At 39.4% G+C, this 21,293-nt stretch overlaps 1 protein-coding gene across 17 annotated transcripts in view; it reads left to right on the forward strand.

Annotated features, from left to right (window-relative positions):
• The window catches only part of RSPO2 (R-spondin 2), a 181,737-nt gene that overhangs the window by 96,001 nt on the left and 64,443 nt on the right, over positions 1–21,293 (forward strand). The window contains exon 1 of one of the 17 annotated variants that reach the window (XM_055546439.1): positions 20,292–20,550. The exons of the other annotated variants lie outside the window; for them this stretch is intronic. Coding sequence (XP_055402414.1) covers positions 20,535–20,550 — 16 coding nt within the window. The 5' untranslated portion in view covers positions 20,292–20,534. Of the gene's footprint in view, positions 1–20,291; positions 20,551–21,293 lie in introns of those variants that run through there. 17 annotated transcript variants of the gene reach the window in all.

Consider the following 21,293-nt stretch of genomic DNA (forward strand, 5'->3'; position numbering starts at 1 on the left):
AGGGAAGATGAGACAAGAGTTCAGATGGCTCGGCATTTATTCCACGTTCTATGCTTAGCATTCTATACACTGTGTATGGACAGGAGGGTGGCCATTAATGTTTTGCTCCATCTGGGACATTGGGGACTGAAAGTGGCTGCTCTTAAGAACTGTGCAGGGACATGGGGCATAAACCAGGACTGTCTTGGGCAAACTGGAATGGCTAGTCATTCAGCAATATCCCGGGCTATGAACAGGGTCTTCCTTAGAGAGACACTCTGAGACAGGGCTTAACATTTACATCTTGGCTAAAGTGATCCCTTTTCTCAGAAACGGAGAGGAGAGCAGTGACTGTAAATCAGCCTTAGAAAGAGAATCTCCATGTGAAAATGGGTTTGCCATGGTTATACTTATTGTAAGTGAATGCAATCAATGTTGCAATTTACTGACCTAGAAATCATTACTTATTTGGTACAAGCGGGAAGTGCTTATTAACAAGGCTCCTGTGAAGCAAAGTGAAAGTGGAAGATTATTTCTTAATTCTCAGTATATGACTGAGGATGACCATGGTTCATTCTTAGTAATATTGGCTCTTTTTCATAGGTACTTGGCATATGTTGCATGTTATTTATATTTTATATAGATGATGATACACTCCACTCTTTTTTATTAGATTATTTTGCCATACATAGGCCATTACAGTTTTGAGAACAGTGTCCTGTGCTATAAATAGGTTCTTATTAAATAGGTTCTTATTGGTTATCTATTTCATATATAGTAGTGTGTATATGTCCATCCTAATCTCCCAATTTATTCCTCCCCCTACTTATCCGCTGGTAACCATGAATTTGTTCTCCACATCTGTGACTCTACTTCTGGTTTGTAACTCACTGCATTTGTAGCCTTTTCTAAGTTTGCACATACACGCCGTATCATATGACACTTGTCTTTCCGAGTCTGACTTCGGTCAGTACGACAGTCTCGAGGTCCATCCATGCTACGGCAAGTGGCATTCTTTTGTTCTTTTCTATGGCTGACTCATATTCTGGCTTCTTTTCTTGACATTTTGTTTCTGTGCATATTTATGTCTTTCTTTCCTTACACATGTTTCATCCTGTCTTGTAATTTGTTTTTACTTGATGTGCTATGAACATTTTTCCTTGTCATTTAATATGAGTGCATGTTTTCTACTGAATAGATAACCATAATACATCTAGCTGATTACCTATTGAAAATTTGCGTTCAGTTTTTACCATCATAAGCAGTTATATGAAGCATTTCCTTGTATATAAATTATTTTGCTTAAACACACATATGTAGTTTTATGCATTTTTCTGATTTATTTTCATAAGATAAACTTTTAAACATAGCACATATTCCCAGCTTTATTGAGATATAATTGAGATACAAGCATAATGCAAATTTCAAAGATTTTTTTCGTATATATTGCCAAATGGTCTTCTGGGAATGTTGTGCCTGTTTACATATTTACTGATAGCAGACATTTTCCCTTCTCACCAACAAAGGGTACTAGTGACAAAAAGTATAAAACATACTTTTTTCTTTTAATATGCTTTTCTATGATACAAATGCTTAGAAAATTAATATGATGGCATCCGATCCCATCACTTCATGGGAAATAGATGGGGAAACAGCGGCAGACTTTATTTTTCTGGGCTCCAAAATCACTGCAGATGGTGATTGCAGCCATGAAATTAAAAGACACTTACTCCTTGGAAGGAAAGTTATGACCAACCTAGATAGCATATTCAAAAGCAGAGACATTACTTTGCCAACAAAGGTTCGTCTAGTCAAGGCTATGGTTTTTCCAGTGGTCACGTATGGATGTGAGAGTTGGACTGTGAAGAAGGCTGAGGGCCAAAGAATTGATGCTTTTGAACTGTGGTGTTGGAGAAGACTCTTGAGAGTCCCTTGGACTGCAGGGAGATCCAACCAGCCCATCCTAAAGATCAGTCCTGGGTGTTCATTGGAGGGACTGATGCTAAAGCTGAAACTCCAATACTCTGGCCACCTCATGCGAAGAGTTGATTCATTGGAAAAGACTCTGATGCTGGGAGGGATTGGGGGCGGGAGGAGAAGGGGACGACAGAGGATGAGATGGCTGGATGGCATCACCGACTCGATGGATATGAGTCTGAGTGAACTCCAGGAGTTGGTGATGGACAGGGAGGCTTGGCGTGCTGCGATTCATGGGGTTGCAAAGAGTCGGACACGACTGAGTGACTGAACTGAACTGATGACACAAATGAAGGTAAACATTTATTTTTCACATGAATATTGGCATTGTAGAATATTCACCAGAATCTTTGGCCTTCTTTTTCCATCTATTTACACAACTGTTTCCTTAGTAATATAAATAAAAACTTCAAATGAAGTGTAAAAGAGAATGATATATTCACAGATCATAAATGGAGCATTCAATGAATTTCCACAAAGTGGACACATATATGGTACTACTACTCGAGAATAAATGTTAACAGCACCCCCAGGAATCCTCATTGTATCCTTACCAATTACTCCCCTTTTTCCTCCTTCAACAAAACTGGTATCCTGACTTGTAACCAAAACCATGCAAAAGGTTATTCATGACAACACTAATTATACTAGCTACAAATTGGAAACAACTCAAGTATCCAAACGATAGCGTCTAAAAAAGTATATGGAGAACTCGAGATGAACTGCAACATGAAGCATCATAAATACATCCCATAATCTGACATTGAATGAAGGAGGCTATAAAATAATATGTACATTTACATGCTTTTCAAAAAATAGGTAAAATTCATCTATGGTGCTAGAGATATGCATTTATTGAATACTTACTGTATGCTGACTTCAATCCTAGATACCCAGAGACAAAATAACGAGTAATAATTAGTTTCTGTCCTTCGAGTTGCTTATGGTATAGTGCAGTGATTCTCTACCAGAGATGATTTTTGCCCACTAGAGAATATTTTAGTAGTGTTTGGAGACATTTTGGCTTTTACAGTGCTCCTGGCATCTAGTGGACACAGGCCATGGGTACCACTCAATGCTGTGCTGTGCAAAGGGCAGCCTCCTGCAACAAAGAACTACCTGGCCCAAAATGTCAGTACTTGTGATGTTGAGAAAGCCTGGTCTAGTGGAAAGACAGGTAGTTAATAAGGTGTATTATGTGGTAGAGGCTGCCAACTATTTAGCTTCCATCCTGTGCCAACTATGCTATTAGATGTACTTTTTCTCATTTTATCTTTCAAATAAATGTGGAAAGTAGGTTATAGTGTTTCTATTTTATGAATGAAGTTACCAACTGAGTAAAATACACTTTCTAATGTTTGGGGTGGATTTTAACAATGAAGGAGATGCCACTTATAAAGACTGTGTGTGTTTCCAGAATTATTAGGATTAAGTATTATAGGAAGAAAAAAAGGGGAAAAATACATGGAAAGGTATGGAGTTGCACCAAAAAAATCATTCATTTTGAAGTAAGATGCAGGAGGTTGAGTACATTTCTACTGTAAAACCAGAAATGGTGCTAGTTAGGTTGGTGGGGGCTAGGTCAGTGCAAACCTTATGTGCTAAATTTAGGTAGTAGAAATATCCTGAAAGCCACAAGCTGTTAATGAAGCATGACAAGTAAGGGAACGATAAGCTTATGATTTGGGGAAATATTTTTCTTTCAGTTGGAAAATGGGCTAGAAGAGAGTCTGCAATGAAGGTAGCAAGATCAAGCATCTGGGTTAAAAAAACAAACAAAAAAAATCAGCTGCATCCTTGTTAGACTCTCCCTGGCCAATCTATATAAAATTTAACCTTCCCTATTGCAATATTTCCTTTTCTTTATCCCTTCTACTCTTCTTTGCTCCCTCTTTCAGTCATTCTTTCCCTCCCTTCTTCGCTTAGCACTTATGGGTAACTAACACACGGTATATTTTGCTTATCTGTTATATTCACCTCTCCCGCTAGTATGTAAGTTCCAAGAAGGAAGGGATTTTTAGTCTGTATTGTTCAGGCTCATGTTATGTATAATTGTGTCTGACGTATTGTGGGTGTTTAGTAAATACATTGAATGAATAAATGACCTAAGTTAATTATAGTGGAAGTGGAGGAGTGGAGAGAGATATTGAGGAATAATCAATAGGACTTCTTAATCAATTGGAGGGTGTTGGCCAAAGGCGAAGGGAGAAATTAAGATTACTCTTATGACTCTGACTTGAGAGCTGGAGAGTAAAATTCATCGAGGTACACAATATAGGAAGAGGAGTATATTTGCTCGAGAGAAGGATGGTGGTGGAGAATGGTTGATTTGAGGCATGTTGAGCTTGGAGAAGGAAATGTTCTTGTCTGGAGAATCCCAGGGACAGGGGAGCCTGGTGGGCTGCCGTCTATGGGGTCGCACAGAGTCAGACACGACTGAAGTGACTTAGCAGCAGCAGGAGCTTGAGAGGACATCCTGGGGAGGATGTCCAATAAGCATTTAGATGTCGGGGGCTGGAGCTGTCAAAGGAGAAAGAACTGAATTATTGACAAGAAGAAAAGAATATCAACAGAGGGAAAGAGTTCTGAGGATTGAAGCCTGAAGAGTGTGGACCTCTTACAGCAGGCAAAGCAAAGCCTGTAGTGGAGGCTCTGACAGAAATACCAGGAAAATGGGAAATTAGAGAATGATGTCCCAGAAGCAGGTAGGGAGACTTGAAGTATCAAGGGGTCAATGCCAAAATCGTGCTGTTGAAACAACAGTCGTTGACCTTGGTGGAGGTTTTTTCACTGTTGTTGTTGGAGTGCTAGCCTAATTACTGTGGTTTTAGGGAGTACATGGAGCCTTAGGGAGGAGCCACGATTATAGGACACTTTCTCTTTCCCTCACCACTAAGCTTGTTGAAAAAGGCTCTCTGATGATAGGTAGAAGGTTTACAAATTAGGAAATCGCGTGTGTCTGGGAGGGGGAAGGTGGAGAGAGGTTTGAACAGAATATAGCCAGTTGAGATGGAGAAAGGGATGATTAAGGAAAACAAGATCATTTAAGAGACAGAAGAACTTAGGATCTAAAACCTAAATGAGGAAATTAGCCTTGAACAGAACAGTTGTTTAATCAGCAGTCTACAAAGAATCTATCTACCTCAGTGCGAGGAAGGGGATCAAAAATGCACCAAAGTGAAAGAAAAAGGACTAGTAAATATTTTTATGTATAAGAAAATAATATACGTGTTTGTATTGCCAGGGACTATATGTTTTAACAAAATCATTTGCAAACAAAAATTACAGAATTGAGATTTCAACTTTTGTATCCAGTAAACTGGCTACTTTTTTTTCACTCTATTTTATGATTCCGTCCTTGTTTTGACACTTTGTGAAAAATGTGTTATGGGCTGGGAGAATGTTATAGTTTGTTTCTAAAATGAAAAGACACAAGTTTAAAAAACAGGTAATTTTGAATGTATAAGCATCCCTTAATTGATTAACCCTAAGGTCAGCATTTCAGTTCAGTTCAGTTGGGTCCAACTCTCTGAGACACCTGGACTGCAGCATGCCAGGCTTCCCTGTCCACCACCAACTCCTGGAGCTTGCTCAAACTCATGTCCATCGAGTCAATGATGCCATCCAACCACCTTATCTTCTGTTGTCCCCTTCTCCTCCTGCCTTAAATCTTCCCCAGCATCAGGGTCTTTTCCAAAGACTCAGTTCTTTGCATCAGGTGGCCAAAGTACTGGAGTTTCCGCTTCAGCATCAGTCCTTCCAATGAATATTCAGGGTTGATTTCCTTTAGGATGGACTGGTTGGATCTCCTTGCAGTCCAAGGGATTCTCAAGAGTCTTCTCCAACACTACAGTTCAAAAGCATCAATTCTTTGGTGCTCAGCTTTCTTTATAGTCCAACTCTCACATCCATACATGACTACTGGAAAAACCATAGCTTTGACTGTTTAGACCTTTGTTGGCAAAGTAATGTCTCTGTTTTTTAATATGCTGTCTAGGTTGGTCATAACTTTTCTTCCAAGAAGCAACCATCTTTTAATTTCATGGCTTCAGTCACCATTTACAGTGATTTTGGAGCCCAAGAAAATAAAATCTGTCACTGTTTCCATTGTTTCCTTATCTGTTTGCTATGAAGTGATGGGACCAGATGCCATGGTGTTAGCTTTATGAATGTTGAGTTTTAAGCCAACTTTTTCACTCTCCTCTTTCACTTTCATCAAGAAGCTCTTTCATTCTTCTTCACTTTCTGCCATAAGGGTGGTGTCATCTGCATATCTGAGGTTATTGATAGTTCTTCTGGCAATCTTGATTCCAGCTTGTGCTTTGTCCAGCCCAGCATTTTGCATGATGTACTCTGCATATAAGTTAAATAAGCAGGGTGACAATATACAGCCTTGACGTACACCTTTCCCAATTTGGAACCAGTCTGTTGTACCATATCCAGTTCTAACTGTTGCTTCTTGACCTGAATACAGATTTCTCAGGAGACAGGTAAGGTCGTCTCGTATTCCCATCTCTTTAAGCATTTCCCACAGTTTGTTGTGATCTGCACAGTATAAGGCTTTGGAATAATCAATAAAGCAGAAATAAGTGACTTTTTTGGAATTTTCTTGCTTTTTCGATGATCCAATGGATGTTGGCAATTTGATCTCTGGTTCCTCTGCCTTTTCTAAATCCAACTTAAACATCTGGAATTTTATGGTTCATGTACTGTTGAAGCATGGCTTGGAGAATTTTGAGCATTACTTTGCTAGTGTGTGAGATGAGTGCAATTGTGCGGTAGTTTGAGCATTCTTTGGCATTGCCTTTCTTTGGGACTGGAATGAATGCTGACCTTTTCCAGTCCTGTGGCCACTGCTGAGTTTTCCAAATTTGCTGGCATATTGAGTGCAGCACTTTCACAGCATCATCTTTCAGGATTTGAAATAGCTCAACTGGAATTCCATCACCTCCACTAGCTTTGTTCGTAGTGATGCTTTCTAAGGCCCACTTGACTTCACATTCCAGGATGTCTGGCTCTAGGTCAGTGATCACACCATCATGATTATCTGGGTCATGAAGATCTTTTTTTTTAATAATTCTTCTGTGTATTCTTGCCATATCTTCTTAATATCTTCTGCTTCTATTAGGTCCATACCATTTCTGTCCTTTATTGTGCCCATCTTGCATGAAATGTTCCCTTGGTATCTCTAATTTTCCTGAAGAGATCTCTAGTCTTTCCCATTCTGTTGTTTTCCTCTATTTCTTTGCATTGATCACTGAGGAAGGCTTTCTTATCTCTCCGTGCTATTCTTTGGAGCTCTGCATTCAAATGGGTATCTCTTTCCTTTTCTCCTTTGCCTTTCCAGTCTCTTCTTTTCTGAGCTATTTTTAAGGCCTACTCAGACAACCGTTTTGCCTTTTTGCATTTCTTTTTCTTGGGGATGGTCTTGATCACTGCTGCTGTACAGTGTCATGAACTTCCGCCCATACTTCTTCAGGTACTCTATCAGATCTAATCCCTTGAATCTATTTGTCACTTCCATTGTATAATTGTAAGGGATTTGATTGAGGTCATACCTGAATGGTCTAGTGGTTTTCCCTACTTTCTTCAATTTAAGTCTGAATTTGGCATTAAGCAATTCATGATCTGAGCCACCGGCTGCTCAGCATTTAGGTATTTTAAAAAAATTACTACATTGTCAAGTTTCAGTCATTTTGGAAACTCCTGCCATTCTTGAATCATACAGTGTAATGATGCATTTGAAAAAAAAAAGTCAAGGTATTAGAAAAATGGTTAGAATGTTTTTTAAAAAATCTGGATAACAACTATAAATAAGGGGATATAGATATTACTTTGAGTACCATAAAGGCTTTATAATTGTTCAATGATCTGTGAAGATGCAGACCTCTAGCAGATATGTTGGTGTAACCTCAGTGTTTGTGGGATTACAGGAGAAATAAAATAAAGTTAAAGTCTTTATTTGGAAAATACTTACAAATTGTCTGAATGTACAATTGGGCTGCACATGTGAAATTGATACAGAGTTAGACAGTAGTAATATACAGCAGCATTACCTAAAGTGCTGCTGATGCACACAGACAAGTAGGGTTGGTGTGTCATGTAACAGAGGATAGAGAAAGGAAGGCTTCCCAGGTGAAAAGTGAAAGTGAAGTCGCTCAGTTGTGTTCGACTCTTTGCGACCCCGTAGACTGTGTAGCCCACCAGGCTCCTCCATCCATGGGATTCTCCAAGCAAGAATCCTGGAGTGGGTTGCCATTTCCTTCTCCAGGGGAATCTTCCTGACCCAGGGATCAAACCCAGGTCTCCCACATTGTGGGCAGACGCTTTAATCTCTGAGCCAGCAGGGAAGCCCCTCCCAGGTGGGACAGTGGTAAAAAATCTACCTGCAATGCAGGCAACCCGAGTTCAATCACTAAATGTGGAAAATCTCCTGGAATAGGTAATGGCAATCCTCTCCAGTATTCTTGCTTGGGAACTCCCAGAGAGCCTGGTGGAATATAGTCCATGGGGTTGCAAACTTAGCAACAGAAAAGAGAGAAGTCAGTGGTTAGGTGAGAACAGTCATGAAAAGCTCCGTAAATTGTGACTTAGGTATATTCTCTCCTTCTGTCACCATCTAGCCTGGGTGGTTAGATCAGTAGTGAAGAGCTAGGAGGAGTTCAGAGGACATACATGAGCATGAAGTATGAAAGGGCCGGTAATGAGACCTTGATGTGAAATCTGGAGATAAGTGATATAGCTCCAACTAAAAATGATATTCAAATTTAGGGACTGAAATTCTGATTATATACTTAAATGAAACCAGAAATGTCCTACCACAACTATTGTGTTAGAGTTGTTTTGCTTTGGGTTTGATCTTCAGCAAACTAGCAAGTGGATTAAGGATACACTGAAGGAGTCTCTCATAGTCTTTATTTTGGAGTAGAGGCTGTGCTAGAGTCAAGGAAGCGTAATAATAAAGGAAGGACTTCAGTAATTTTCCTAGTGCTAATAGTAGGTATTTATCTGGTGAGGAAAGAGGGCACACTGTAATTTGGGAGTTGGTTTAGGCTGTGTAAAAAAGTGTGCAAATGTAGCAAACACTTGATGCTTACCTTATATACACTATACAAGGGCAATGTGTGTTTTTAGGGAAAAAGTGCAAGGGAATACAATGTGGTAAGAACCTCGATAGTGATGCCCTGGGTGCTCAGGGAACCCATGGACATCAGCTAACATGCACTTGGACGTGGGTAAGTCTCAAGATTTTGTAGAGAGTGTATCGTCTGAAATGATCCCAAAGGAGGAGCAGGGTAAGTAAGAGCAAGAGAAAAAAGGGCATTCACAGCGGGAGTCCACTGAGAGTTGGAGAAAGTTTGAGAGTGGAATCCTAGAAAATGAGGATGGAGGATCCATAAGTTGGGCAGGCAGTCTACTTGTTTGAATTTTCTCTAGTGACAGCAAGGAGTTAAGTGAGGTGATTCTTAAACTGCAATGTACATCAGAATCATCTATAAAAACAGAGGTTGCAGGGTCCTCCCCTAGAGTTTCTGCTTAGGTAGATTGGACGTGGTGCCCTAGAACTTGCCTTTTCAATGAGGTTCCAGGTCATACTGCCATGGCTGGCTTCGGGAATCACTGCTACAGTGTAATAATTACGTTGTCTCTATCGCTGATTATGGAAGAGAAGGCTTTGATTTAGTAAAAGACACATTTTAATATGCATAAACACATAAGGATATTGTGATGGGTATTCTTCCCCGCATCCCTCATTAATCATCAGTGTATTAAAATCAGTGATCATATATCTGATTGTGGATTCTACTAAGTTGACCATGGTGGAATACACTGACTTTTGGATCAGGCTTCCAATGCTCCTGACTCTGTGCTGGCTCCCTTCTCTGCCTCCTCCACTTTGTCATAATTCCCTCTTCCTAATTCTCTACGATTCCAATAGTGTATGTATTCTGGCACATATGGTATTCGAATTTATAATTGTGTTTTACTGTCTAGGAATCTGATTCCCATATGCTTTGATTTTGTGGACAGAGTTTCTGACAAAAGATTCTGATTTAAAGTAGCTTTTCTTTTAAAAAAAGACTGAGTCCCTAGCTTTTCTAGGGACTCAGACAGTAAAGAATCTGCCTGCAATGAGGGAGACCCAGGTTTGATCCCTGGGTCAGGAAGATCCCCTGGAAAAGGAAATGGCAACCCACTCCAGTACTCTTGCCTGAAGAATTCCATGTATAGAGGAGACTGGCCTGGGCTCGCAAAGAGTGGGACATGACTGAGCAACTAACACCTTCACTTCTACTGCACTAGTAGAAGCATTATAAACTTTTATTTTGGACCAGACTTTAAAGGGAAGAGCAGGGGAGTGTTAACTGGCAGAAAAGCAGGATCATGGTGACTACCCAGGTAGAGAGGGGCCTTCTGTGGGCCTTGTCTACAGCTGGCTCAAGAATGGAGATGGATCAGGTATTACAACTTTACTCTTTGACAATGGATGACCCTCATATTGTGAGCTCCAGTGTCCTTATCTATAAAAACCAGGGGAGTCTATGAAAAGTTTACTCTAACATGCTGGGATTCTGAATGCCTTCATAAATCCCTTTTGTTAGTTTATAGAAATTCAACAGATTCTGTGTATTCATTTTGTATCCTGTGACTTTACCAAATTCATTGATGAGCGTTAGTAGTTTTCTGGTAGCGTCTTTAGGAATTTTCTGTGTATAGTATCGTGTCATCTACTCAATAATGACAGTTTTACTTCTTTTTCAATTTGGATTTCTTTTTTTTCTTCTCTGATTGTTGTGGTTAGGGTTTATAAAACTATGTTGAATAAAAATGGCAAGAATAGATACCTTTGTTTTCTTTCTGATCTTGAGAAGAAATGCTTTCAGCTTTTCACCACTGAATATGTTGTTAGCTGTGAGTTCTTTTCTATTCCTTTAAACTGGGTATACTGTGAAGACATTTCCTATCTTTTCATTCTGTAAACAAAGTTCAGATAAAGATAAGCAATAGCTTATTGTGCTGTGCTGAGGAAAGCAGGTAATAACAGCATATTTCTAATAGTTCTTAAAGGAGAGGATGTTTTATTCAATTAATAAACACTTTCACTGATTAATCTGTGTGTGTTCACAACCCTACAAGGCCTCTGGCAAGCATGTAGAAGTTCCTTTAAACTAATTAAAAACTACACATAGATCTGGAAGAAACCTAATTGATTCTGTTCCCTCTCCCCCTTCTCCCCCCAACCCCAATAAATGTGCATATTGAGGCTTATGAAAGAAGTGTTTCCCTAAAGTCACACAATTTGTCAGTAGCAGAGTGGCCTCAGTGTCTGAGATAGACTCCAATGGAATATTCTTTCCATTATACTATTCCTTAAAAATAAACCATGTAATATAGATAAAACTATTATGTATAGTTACAAACCTGAGCATTATAGAAAGATATCAAAGTTTCTTTGACTAGTTTTTAAAATTAATGGTTAGTTTAAATGTTTTAAATCCCATTGACAGTTGCAAGACATTTGGTTTTTCTAAAAGAAATCAATTTGTGGAAAATCACTTTAAAAGAACACTGTATTACAAGGAACTCCTGGGCTCTGATTGGGCTTTTGCAGTAAGTTTGTAGCTTTGCAAGCTTAGACAAATTATGTAACACACTCTGAAATAATAACCTTCTAGTTCATAGTAACCTTCTAATTTGTAATTCTAATAACAAACTTCTAATTCATAATAATTCTCATATCTATAAAAAACTTGGTAATGGAGTACTACCTGGTATTGGCCATTCACTTCTCTAATATTGATTTCTCTGTGACCTTATGTATATTTTAAGTCTATTTTCTGCTGTGTTCAGTCTCTCCTTCCAAACCTTATCTTTACTTGGTTTACACGAATATGCATACTTTTATTTCTTAAAGACAGAAAATGAAACATAGGCGCTTCAGTGTAGTTTGTAATAAATTGATGCCTAATTTGGAAAAGGAGCTCTTTATTATTTAAGTATTTTTGTTTGTAACAAAATCATGTTATTGCATTAAAATTCATGAGGTGGATTCTGCTTCAGTGTCTATTCTAACCTGAAAGAGATTCAGTTATATTTGTTAGTCATTCAGCAGATACGTCTGTAGTCATCTGTTGTGTCAAGCACCTGTATCCTGTGAATACTGAATAGAATAAGACATGCTCTGTCTTCTTCGGGGCTCTCCATTTAATTGGGTGATTATAGTGAAGAGTCGGACACGACTGAGCGACTTCACTTTCACTTTTCACTTTCATGCACTGGAGAAGGAAATGGCAACCCACTCCAGTGTTCTTGCCTGGAGAATCCCAGGGACGGGGGAGCCTGGTGGGCTGCCGTCTATGGGGTCGCACAGAGTCGGACACGACTGAAGCGACTTAGCAGCAGCAGCAGCATAGTGAACATAGTTATTAACAATAATGAAAAGAATTACCATCATGGGTATCTTGGTGCTGGGAGACTTGAGGGGTTTTGCGGAAACTTCATGGCTTGGGTGAAAGGTACACACGTGATGAATGAAAGTAGTACTAATAGATGGGTATGTCTAGCAAGAAGGATCTTGTGTTTGAAAACTGAAGGTTTGAACTGATTCCAGAAGTGAAGGAGAGCCACTGAAAAATTTTAAAGCAAGAAAATGACATAACTAACTTGTGTTTTTGAAAGATCACAGATGTCCTCAGGTAGCTGCAGTCAAACAGTCTTAGTTTGATCATTGTGATCTGAAACACCAGTATGGTTACACCATCAAGGATTTAAGACGTAGGCCAGACTGGAGACACTATTAACAACTCCAGTTATGGTTATTCAGCTTCACGCTGCAGTTGTTTACTATGCCGACCTAGGGTAGCCATGCTGTGACTACTTATAGCAAGAGAGACTCTGCTGTAGTGGTATCAGATAACCTCTAGAGAAAACTCAAGGGGTGCTCTTTCTTGCTATTTGATCTGGAAGACAGATTACATTAAATAGATATTCTAAGAGCTTCCTCTCTGCGGCAAACATGGCTATGTGATTTTCAATACTACTTATAAAATATTTAAAAATTTTAAAGTATGGTAGCAAGGTTTGGAAAGAGCCTATCCTGATATTTAACAGAAGAGCTCTTTTTCAAGCTTACATTTAATTTTCTTGTGGGTTTTGCAGCTCTCTTGAATGAGCCTATTATTTCAGGATACACCCAAGTCCGACAATATCATTCTCTGTTAAAGACAGATGCTACCTTGCACTATTTCCCTTTGTGTATGGCACCTCTTTTGCACTTTCATTTTTAAAGTGCTTTCCAGTACATTCTTTCATTTGTTCTCAACAATCCTATGATGGTGATAGTATTATTCCTACTTAAAGAGCAAGGTTAGTCCACTGACAAGCCTAAGGGTTGGCTGCCACCGCATGGCACAGCAAAGACCATATCTACTTTTATCATCAAACGAGGTAGCAGACATGACAAGGCTACTTTCACAAACAGAGCTGGGTAAATATATCAGATCACTAGATACAAACACGATGCAGGTTTTAGCCAAAATCTTGTTTCGTAAAAGTATCCTTTTTTGTCCTCTTCAGTCAACCCCTTCACTGACAAGTGAATTCCACACATAATTGAGAAAGTAAAAGCTTATTAAAATAGGGTGGAATTTTGACCTGTTGCAAACTGATAAGTAGTCGTCCTTTTAAATTTATCAATATAGTGTGTTGAACATTGAAGTAATATTGTCCCATGCTGAAATAACTAAACTGTAGCATCCTTATATTTGTTTGATACTGTATTTGTGTTACACAGCCAGTGTGTATAAGACATCTCTATGTCTCTCTAAGCTTAAGTGCTTTCATTTGGTGTTTTAAAAATGAAATTCTTTTATTTTTTTCCCCCTTTCTAATGTGCCCATGAATTTCCATCATTTTCTAGCTTTCATAGTCAGCATCATATGACCAGCAGCAAAATCAGGCCTGTCACCTTTTTGGTAGGACCCTTCAGGTGAGAATAATTTTCAGATTTTTTTATTGGTTGGAGAAAGTCAGAAAAATGGTATTTTATGACACATAAAAATGATACTGTAAGGTTTGGGGTTCATGAATAAAGTTTTATTGGAAAACAGTCATGTGTAATCATCTAATCTAATCATGTATAGACAGAGACTGTAGGGCCCACTACACCTGGAATACCTACTGTCTGGCCTTTCACAGGAAAAGGTGAAAGGCTTTTACCTCTTTGGAGTGTGAAGGAATTGAGAGATTCTTCCTATTTTCCTTGGATGGAGGTTGAGTGGAGTACAAGGCAGATATTAGCTTACATATGCTTTTCCATTTAGTTGGGTGGAGAGATCTGCATTTTCCAACATTTGGAAAAGTTCAACTAAGTCTCAGGTCTGAAATTTATTAAACTGCTTTGGTTCCACCTTAATATAAAAGGGTAACAAGCTACCAAAAAAAGAAAAGCACAAGGAGTAACCTACATGAGAGGTTGGCTACTGGCAGGAATTTAAAATCTGAAAAGAGATACTCATTTAGTTTATAATTTTTGAAACTTCATTCACTGTTATCACATTCCTTTTCTAATTTATTTTGAGGTAGTGTCCTTTTCTTTCATAATCTTTAAATGGGAAAAAAAGCCCTTTAAACATCTAGCTATGTATTCCCATTGTTTTTTTTTCCCCATTGTTTTGAGAGTTATTTCAAGTATCCATCACTTGAACATATGAGAAATGAAACCAACACTTTTATAGTTCCTTATTATTTGACCACATGATTTTACACAAGGCTCAATGTTTCTTCAGATTTCTTTGTGTGGGTGGGCAAGATATAATTTTTAAATAGTCAGATGTTGCAGTGAAGGTACCAGCAACATATTTTACAAATTTGAGGGTTTTTCAAAAGAAGTGTTGTAACACTTTAAATCAGGAGAAAACAATTTTTGACAACATATATATACTCTGAAGTTTAAATAAGGCTTCAATTCTGATATTGGGCATCACTCATGGCTCAGCTGGTAAAGAATCTGCCTGCAATGCAGGAGACTTGGGTTGGGAAGATCCCCTGGAGGAGGAAATGGCAACCCACTCCACTATTCTTACCTGGAGAATTCCATGGACAGAGGAGCCTAGCAGGCTACAGTTCATGGGGTTGCAAAGAGTCAGACACAACTGAGTAACTAACAACACACTTTGTTAAAAAGCATATAAAACAGAAACACATGAAAAGATGCTCAACATCACTCATTATCAGAGAAATGCAAATCAAAACCACTATGAAGTACCATTTCACGCCAGTCAGAATGGCTGCGATCCAAAAGTCTACAAGCAATAAATGCTGGAGAGGGTGTGGAGAAAAGGGAACCCTCTTACACTGTTGGTGGGAATGCAAACTAGTACAGCCACTATGGAGAACAGTGTGGAGATTCCTTAAAAAACTGGAAATAGAACTGCCTTATGATCCAGCAATCCCACTGCTGGGCATACACACTGAGGAAATAAGAAGGGAAAGAGACACGTGTACCCCAATGTTCATCGTAGCACTGTTTATAATAGCCAGGACATGGAAGCAACCTAGATGTCCATCAGCAGATGAACGGATAAGAAAGCTGTGGTACATATACACAATGGAGTATTACTCAGCCATTAAAAAGAATACATTTGAATCAGTTCTAATGAGGTGGATGAAACTGGAGCCTATTATACAGAGTGAAGTAAGCCAGAAAGAAAAACACCAATACAGTATACTAATGCATATAAATGGAATTTAGAAAGATGGTAACAATAACCCTGTGTACGAGACAGCAAAAGAGACACTGATGTATAGAACAGTCTTTTGGACTCTGTGGGAGAGGGAGAGGGTGGGATGATTTGGGAGAATGGCATTGAAATACGTATAATATCATATATGGAACTAGTTCCCAGTCCAGGTTCGATGCACGATACTGGATGCTTGGGGCTGGTGCACTGGGACAACCCAGAGGGATGGTATGGGAAGGGAGGAGGGAGGAGGGTTCAGGATGGGGAACACATGTATACCTGTGGCGGATTCATTTCGATATTTGGCAAAACCAATACAATATTGTAAAGTTTAAAAATAAAATAAAATAAAAGCATATAAAACAGAATTCTGTAGTTACCTGAAAAAACAGTGTATACATTTTTGGACTGAATCCATTCATTCTACCAAATTGCAATTTGAGGATTAAAATTGCTGTCAGGGCAAGATTTTTCCCATCCTTGTCACTGCTCCAAAGGCCATGCCATCTTTAATGCACTTCATAAACTGAACATCTTTATAGTGCTTAGAAAGGGATGCTGAGTATTTGAAGCAATCTGCTGAAGGTTAGGTTTATTTGGCTCTAGAATGTAATGCAGATTTAATGTGGTATCTTTTAACCTTTTGTGTTCTGATCTTTATCTTGATACTCTGATATAGGTAAGTCAGATATTTTCTCCTTGTATTTGATAAGTGAAGGGACCAGGGCACAAAGAGGATGTAACTTTCCCCCCACCAAATTCACAATTACATTTAGATCTCAATTTCCCTAAATCCTGGCTCTGAATGTTTGAAGTAGATGACTTCCCATGTCGATACTCAGCAAATGATCATATTCAGTGTGTTTAGCTGTGTGACCTAAACAAGAGTAAGGATATACTATGTTTATTATAGACAGTGGTCTTTGGATAATGCCTTTCATTTGAGTAGTACATATATATGGAGAAGGCAATGGCACCCGACTCCAATACTCTTGCTTGGAAAATCCCATGGATGGAGAAGTCTGGTGGGCTGCAGTCCATGGGGTCGCTAAGAGTTGGACACGACTGAGCGACTTCCCTTTCACTTTTCACTTTCATGCATTGGAGAAGGAAATGGCAACCCACTCCAGTGTTCTTGCCTGGAGAATCCCAGGGACGGCGGAGCCTGGTGGGCTGCCGTCTCTGGGGTCACACAGAGTCGGACACGACTGAGCGACTTAGCAGCAGCAGCAGTACATATATATACATATATACTCACAGGTATATAGTTAAAATTTATATGAATGTATAGGATATATAATTAAAATATATACACATATACCCATACACACAGTATGCTGATATCTTATTTGAGCTTCCTTCCACATGACATCTTAAACTATCCTTGTTGGCAAGTTTTTACACTTATAATAGTTCACATTCTTTTCTTAGATATTGTGCTGAGATCTTTGCCTCTGTTAAACCTCTGACTCTTCTCAACTCTGAGATAGGGCCTGATGTTACCTGCTTTTTAAAGGTGAGGATACTGAGGCAAAGAGAGCTTTACTGACTTGTTGACAGTCACACAATGGTAAGGGAGCCAAGATTGTAACCTCAGCTCTGCTAACCACTGTACAATTTGCAAGAACACTATATTCTCAGCATAGTTCTTATTTTCTGCCTTTGGTTCTTGTTCAAAGTGTCCTCTTCTGCACTTGACACAGTTGAATTTCACTCTGTTTTAACTCGCCTAAATAATAAATACACTCTTGACTTAAATCCATTCTGGTGGGCTTTACACAGACTTCTATCCTGGATCTTCTCTTAATTTAGTGAAATTAATGCTGGGTTTCTGCATCATCATTCAAATAGCACAGTTGTAAGTATCAAACACTGAGTCCTGAAGCCTCTGAATCTGTCCTTTTTTTTACTTTAGGTTGATCTATAATGAAGTTTCTCATGAGCTATGTGTAACTAGACCTTACCAGAAAAAATTTAATTTTAGATTTTAAGTCATAAGTGTTCATCAGCCCCTACTCGAATGGGATCACTGCAATAGTGCACATTGCAGAGGAGTGACCTGGGTAACATAAAGCTGAAGAGCTTTATTTAGGGATATTTATAAACCATTGCATGTTTTGAGAAGGAATGTTAAACAGCAGTATTTGAAGTTGTTAGAGAAGCCTAAAAATATTTAAACAATTTTAAGAAACCTCATATGAAGTCGCACAGTCTACTACTTTCCATGTGAAACAGCTGCTTAAAGTCTAATTTCAAATGTCTTTTGAAACAACCTGTTCCTTTAATTTCTGTTCAAAGTTGAGTGAAAACTGAGCCTAGAAACCTCTAGTTTTCCAGGGGTTGACTTGATGTTCTTTGATCCTTGCAACTGCAACCTGAAGACCAAATGCCCTTACCCCCTGCACCCTGTTTCTGTGTGGGTGTGTCTGCCAGGTTCTGAATCGAGGTGCCAACACTAAAGGATGATTAGAGAACCATACGCGATCGGATACTCATGACGTACTGAGGAGCCTGAGGCCCACAGCCCTGGTGACCAAGAAATAACAGGTTCCTCAATGTGTGTCTGAGGTCCTCTCTACCTCACTGATTCCTCCCTTTCTCCAATAATTGATTGTAACCTATAGAATTACGAATTACATTTTCCACAGTTGAGTTGAGCAAAGGTTGATTTTTTTGTTTTTCATTTAAGGTTTTCATTTTTCTGTTTATATTGTTAGCCACACCGTGATATTCAAATAAGAGATGGTTTTTGTCATCTAGATTTTGCTGGGGAGATAGTAAACCCTCTCGGGGTGTCAAGGCCCTGAGTAGTGAGGCACCAAAGGAAGAGGAGAGGGGTGGGGGGGATCACCTTCTCCTCCACCCAGTTTGTTGGTTCTGTTGATTCATTGTAACTCCTTTTCCCGTGACTGTTAGCTCTTAGAGTATGAACCTCTCAGTGGTTTTTCCTTACTTCCACACTCTTCCTGCTTTCAAGAAGCTTGTATGCACGCGTGCTAAGTTGCTTCAGTCATGTCTGACTTCTCACGACCCTATGGACCATAGCCTGCCAGGCTCCTCTGTCCATGGGATTTTCCAGGCAAGAATCCTGGAATGGGTTGCCATGCCCTCCTCCAGGGGATCTTCCCAACCCAGGGACTGAACCTGCATCTCTTATGTCTCCTGCATTGGCAGGCAAGTTCTTTAATTCTAGCACCACCTGGTTAGCTGAAAATAAGCTCTCCCCAGCTCACCCTGTATAAACTTAAGCATAGTTACATTATTTCCTTGTTGCCTGTCTGGGTACCTTTTCTATTAGTAGACAGAAGATCCTGAAGTGCAGGAACTTTGCTTTTTTATCTATGCCTCTAGGTTGCAAAGAGTTGGACACAACTGAAGCAATTTAGCACGCATGCACTAGCTACCATCCTGATGTCTGGCCCTGAGGGGCTCTTATCTGTTGAAGTGAGGGGATAAAACAGCCATGCGCAGTCTATGGGGACCTCTTACATCTAGTTAGATGAAGACCTAATCTGGAACTTCATTTTTCTTCATTTGTTACTCAAATACTTAAAACCACACAAAGTAGAGGTAGTTTACAATTTTACCTCCTTTTTTGAAACTAAACAAAATAAGAGGTGAAATTCCCCACCCAGATCCATCTAAACTCAAGTAACCCCCTCCATCTAACCTGCAGTTCATTCTCGCCCTCCTTCAGGGACCATCACACACCATGGGAACCATTTCCAATATGTTTTATAGATGGAGTTGCCCTCTTTGGATTCTTCTCTCCCCTTTATCTCACACCTGCTCAGCAGAGGTTCCAACGTCCATAGCTCCTATGACCTGCCACACTTGCATATTTACGTTCTCATTATAATTGTTTTCAGATGTTGGACTATTTGTTCCTCCAATACGATTTGTAGTCTTTTACTAGCAGCCATGGTTTTTATTTTTATATTAAAGACATTTACAGTGCATGTGCAAGCCATCTCATATTAAACATTCAAATGAGTTTTTAAATATAAAGGAATTGAGTTTTTAAATGGCATTCTCTTGGCAAGCACTAAAACTCAACCATGTGTCCGGCACTGTGTTAGAAACAAGGAATTCAGAGACTGGAAAAAAAAAATCAAGTTTGTAATAGCAGAAGAGAAATGGATCTTTCTTCTCTGCCTCTAATGTACCCAGCACATGCTTCTGATATCTCAGGCTATGTTGCAATGCCCTGAAAGTGCCACATGGCCCCTTCTCTTTAGCTTTTGCACCTTCAGGACAGGGAACGAGTCTTATAATTTTATGTTCTCATAAAATGGCACAATGCCTGGCACATTCTCCCATTTTTTTGAGAATGTTTGGAATGAACTATTGAACTGAACTAGAGCATAATTTGAGAACTGTTATAATGGAGCCAGTATGGATACTGTGGGAGGACAGAAGGGATACCCGGGCTATTTTTCTGTTTCTTGGCTGGAGCGAGCCTCCCTTGCCAAATGACAGCCCTATCAGTTAGCATTTGGACACAGTTTTACTTGGACAGTGTTTTACTTAAACCGACACTGGCAGTCCTCCTTCGGTGGATTACATTTTTGAGGAGGCACTGTAATTTAGAAACGTGTACGTTGGATAAAGCAGGGTCTTGTATTTCTGAACAGGGACTTAAAGCCCAGATTTTTATAGACAAGACTCATGTTTAGTCAAGTTTGATAAACCTATTTTCTTAGGCAGTATGAAGTTTTATAAAGCTTACCAGTGTATTGAATGATCCCATTGGTATTTTGAAACTCACTTGTTTACAAAATGGACATAAAGATTTTCCTGAAGTTTTAATACAGAGGCTATTTCTGGGGAGTAGACATGGTGTGTCATTCAGGTAAGAAAGAATATTTCTGTATTTTCTGTTAAAGCTTCTGTATTGTTTTGAATTTTTATTTGTAATGAGGATGTTTTACTTTTATATAAAAATATACTTTTGTATAAAAATGAGTTAATAGAATTGACGTGAATATGAGCTGTTTAAAGCTTAAGAATTTTGGGGAGAGGCTTCTGGCTGGAGGGGAAAGGACAGATCTATGAGGCTGCACAAATGGTGGTTTTCTAGAACGCGCTTCAGTTTCAAGACAAGTGGCTGACCTGGGCAAGGGGTTGTGGATGGACCTGAAGCCAGGGAGCAAAGGCTTTCAGGGGCTGAGGTGTGTTATGCAGTTGTTAGCTTTAAAAAAACTTTCGATTCCAAGGTGTTTACGATTAAATTACTTGTGTCAGTTCAGGTTGCTCAATGTGTAGCTGACCTGCTTTGGTTTTATGTTATGGCAAAGAGTGACTGAGACCAGGAAGGTGTGAAGGTCAGAGGAGCTTTGGATCACATTACAACTTCAGTTCAGTTCAGCTCAGTCATGTCTGACTCTTTGCAACCCCATGGACTGCACCATGCCAGGCAGGGGTGATGCATCCAGCCATCTCATCCTCTGCCGTCCCCTTCTCCTCCCACCTTCAATCTTTCCAGCAACAGAGTCTTTTCCAATGAGTCAGTTCTTCACATCAGGTGGCCAAAGTATTGGAGTTTTAGCTTCAACATCAGTCCTTCCAATGAGCACTCAGGACTGATCTCCTTCA

Source organism: Bubalus kerabau, chromosome 14 (genome assembly GCF_029407905.1).
Source record: "Bubalus kerabau isolate K-KA32 ecotype Philippines breed swamp buffalo chromosome 14, PCC_UOA_SB_1v2, whole genome shotgun sequence".
NCBI lineage: Eukaryota > Metazoa > Chordata > Mammalia > Artiodactyla > Bovidae > Bubalus > Bubalus kerabau.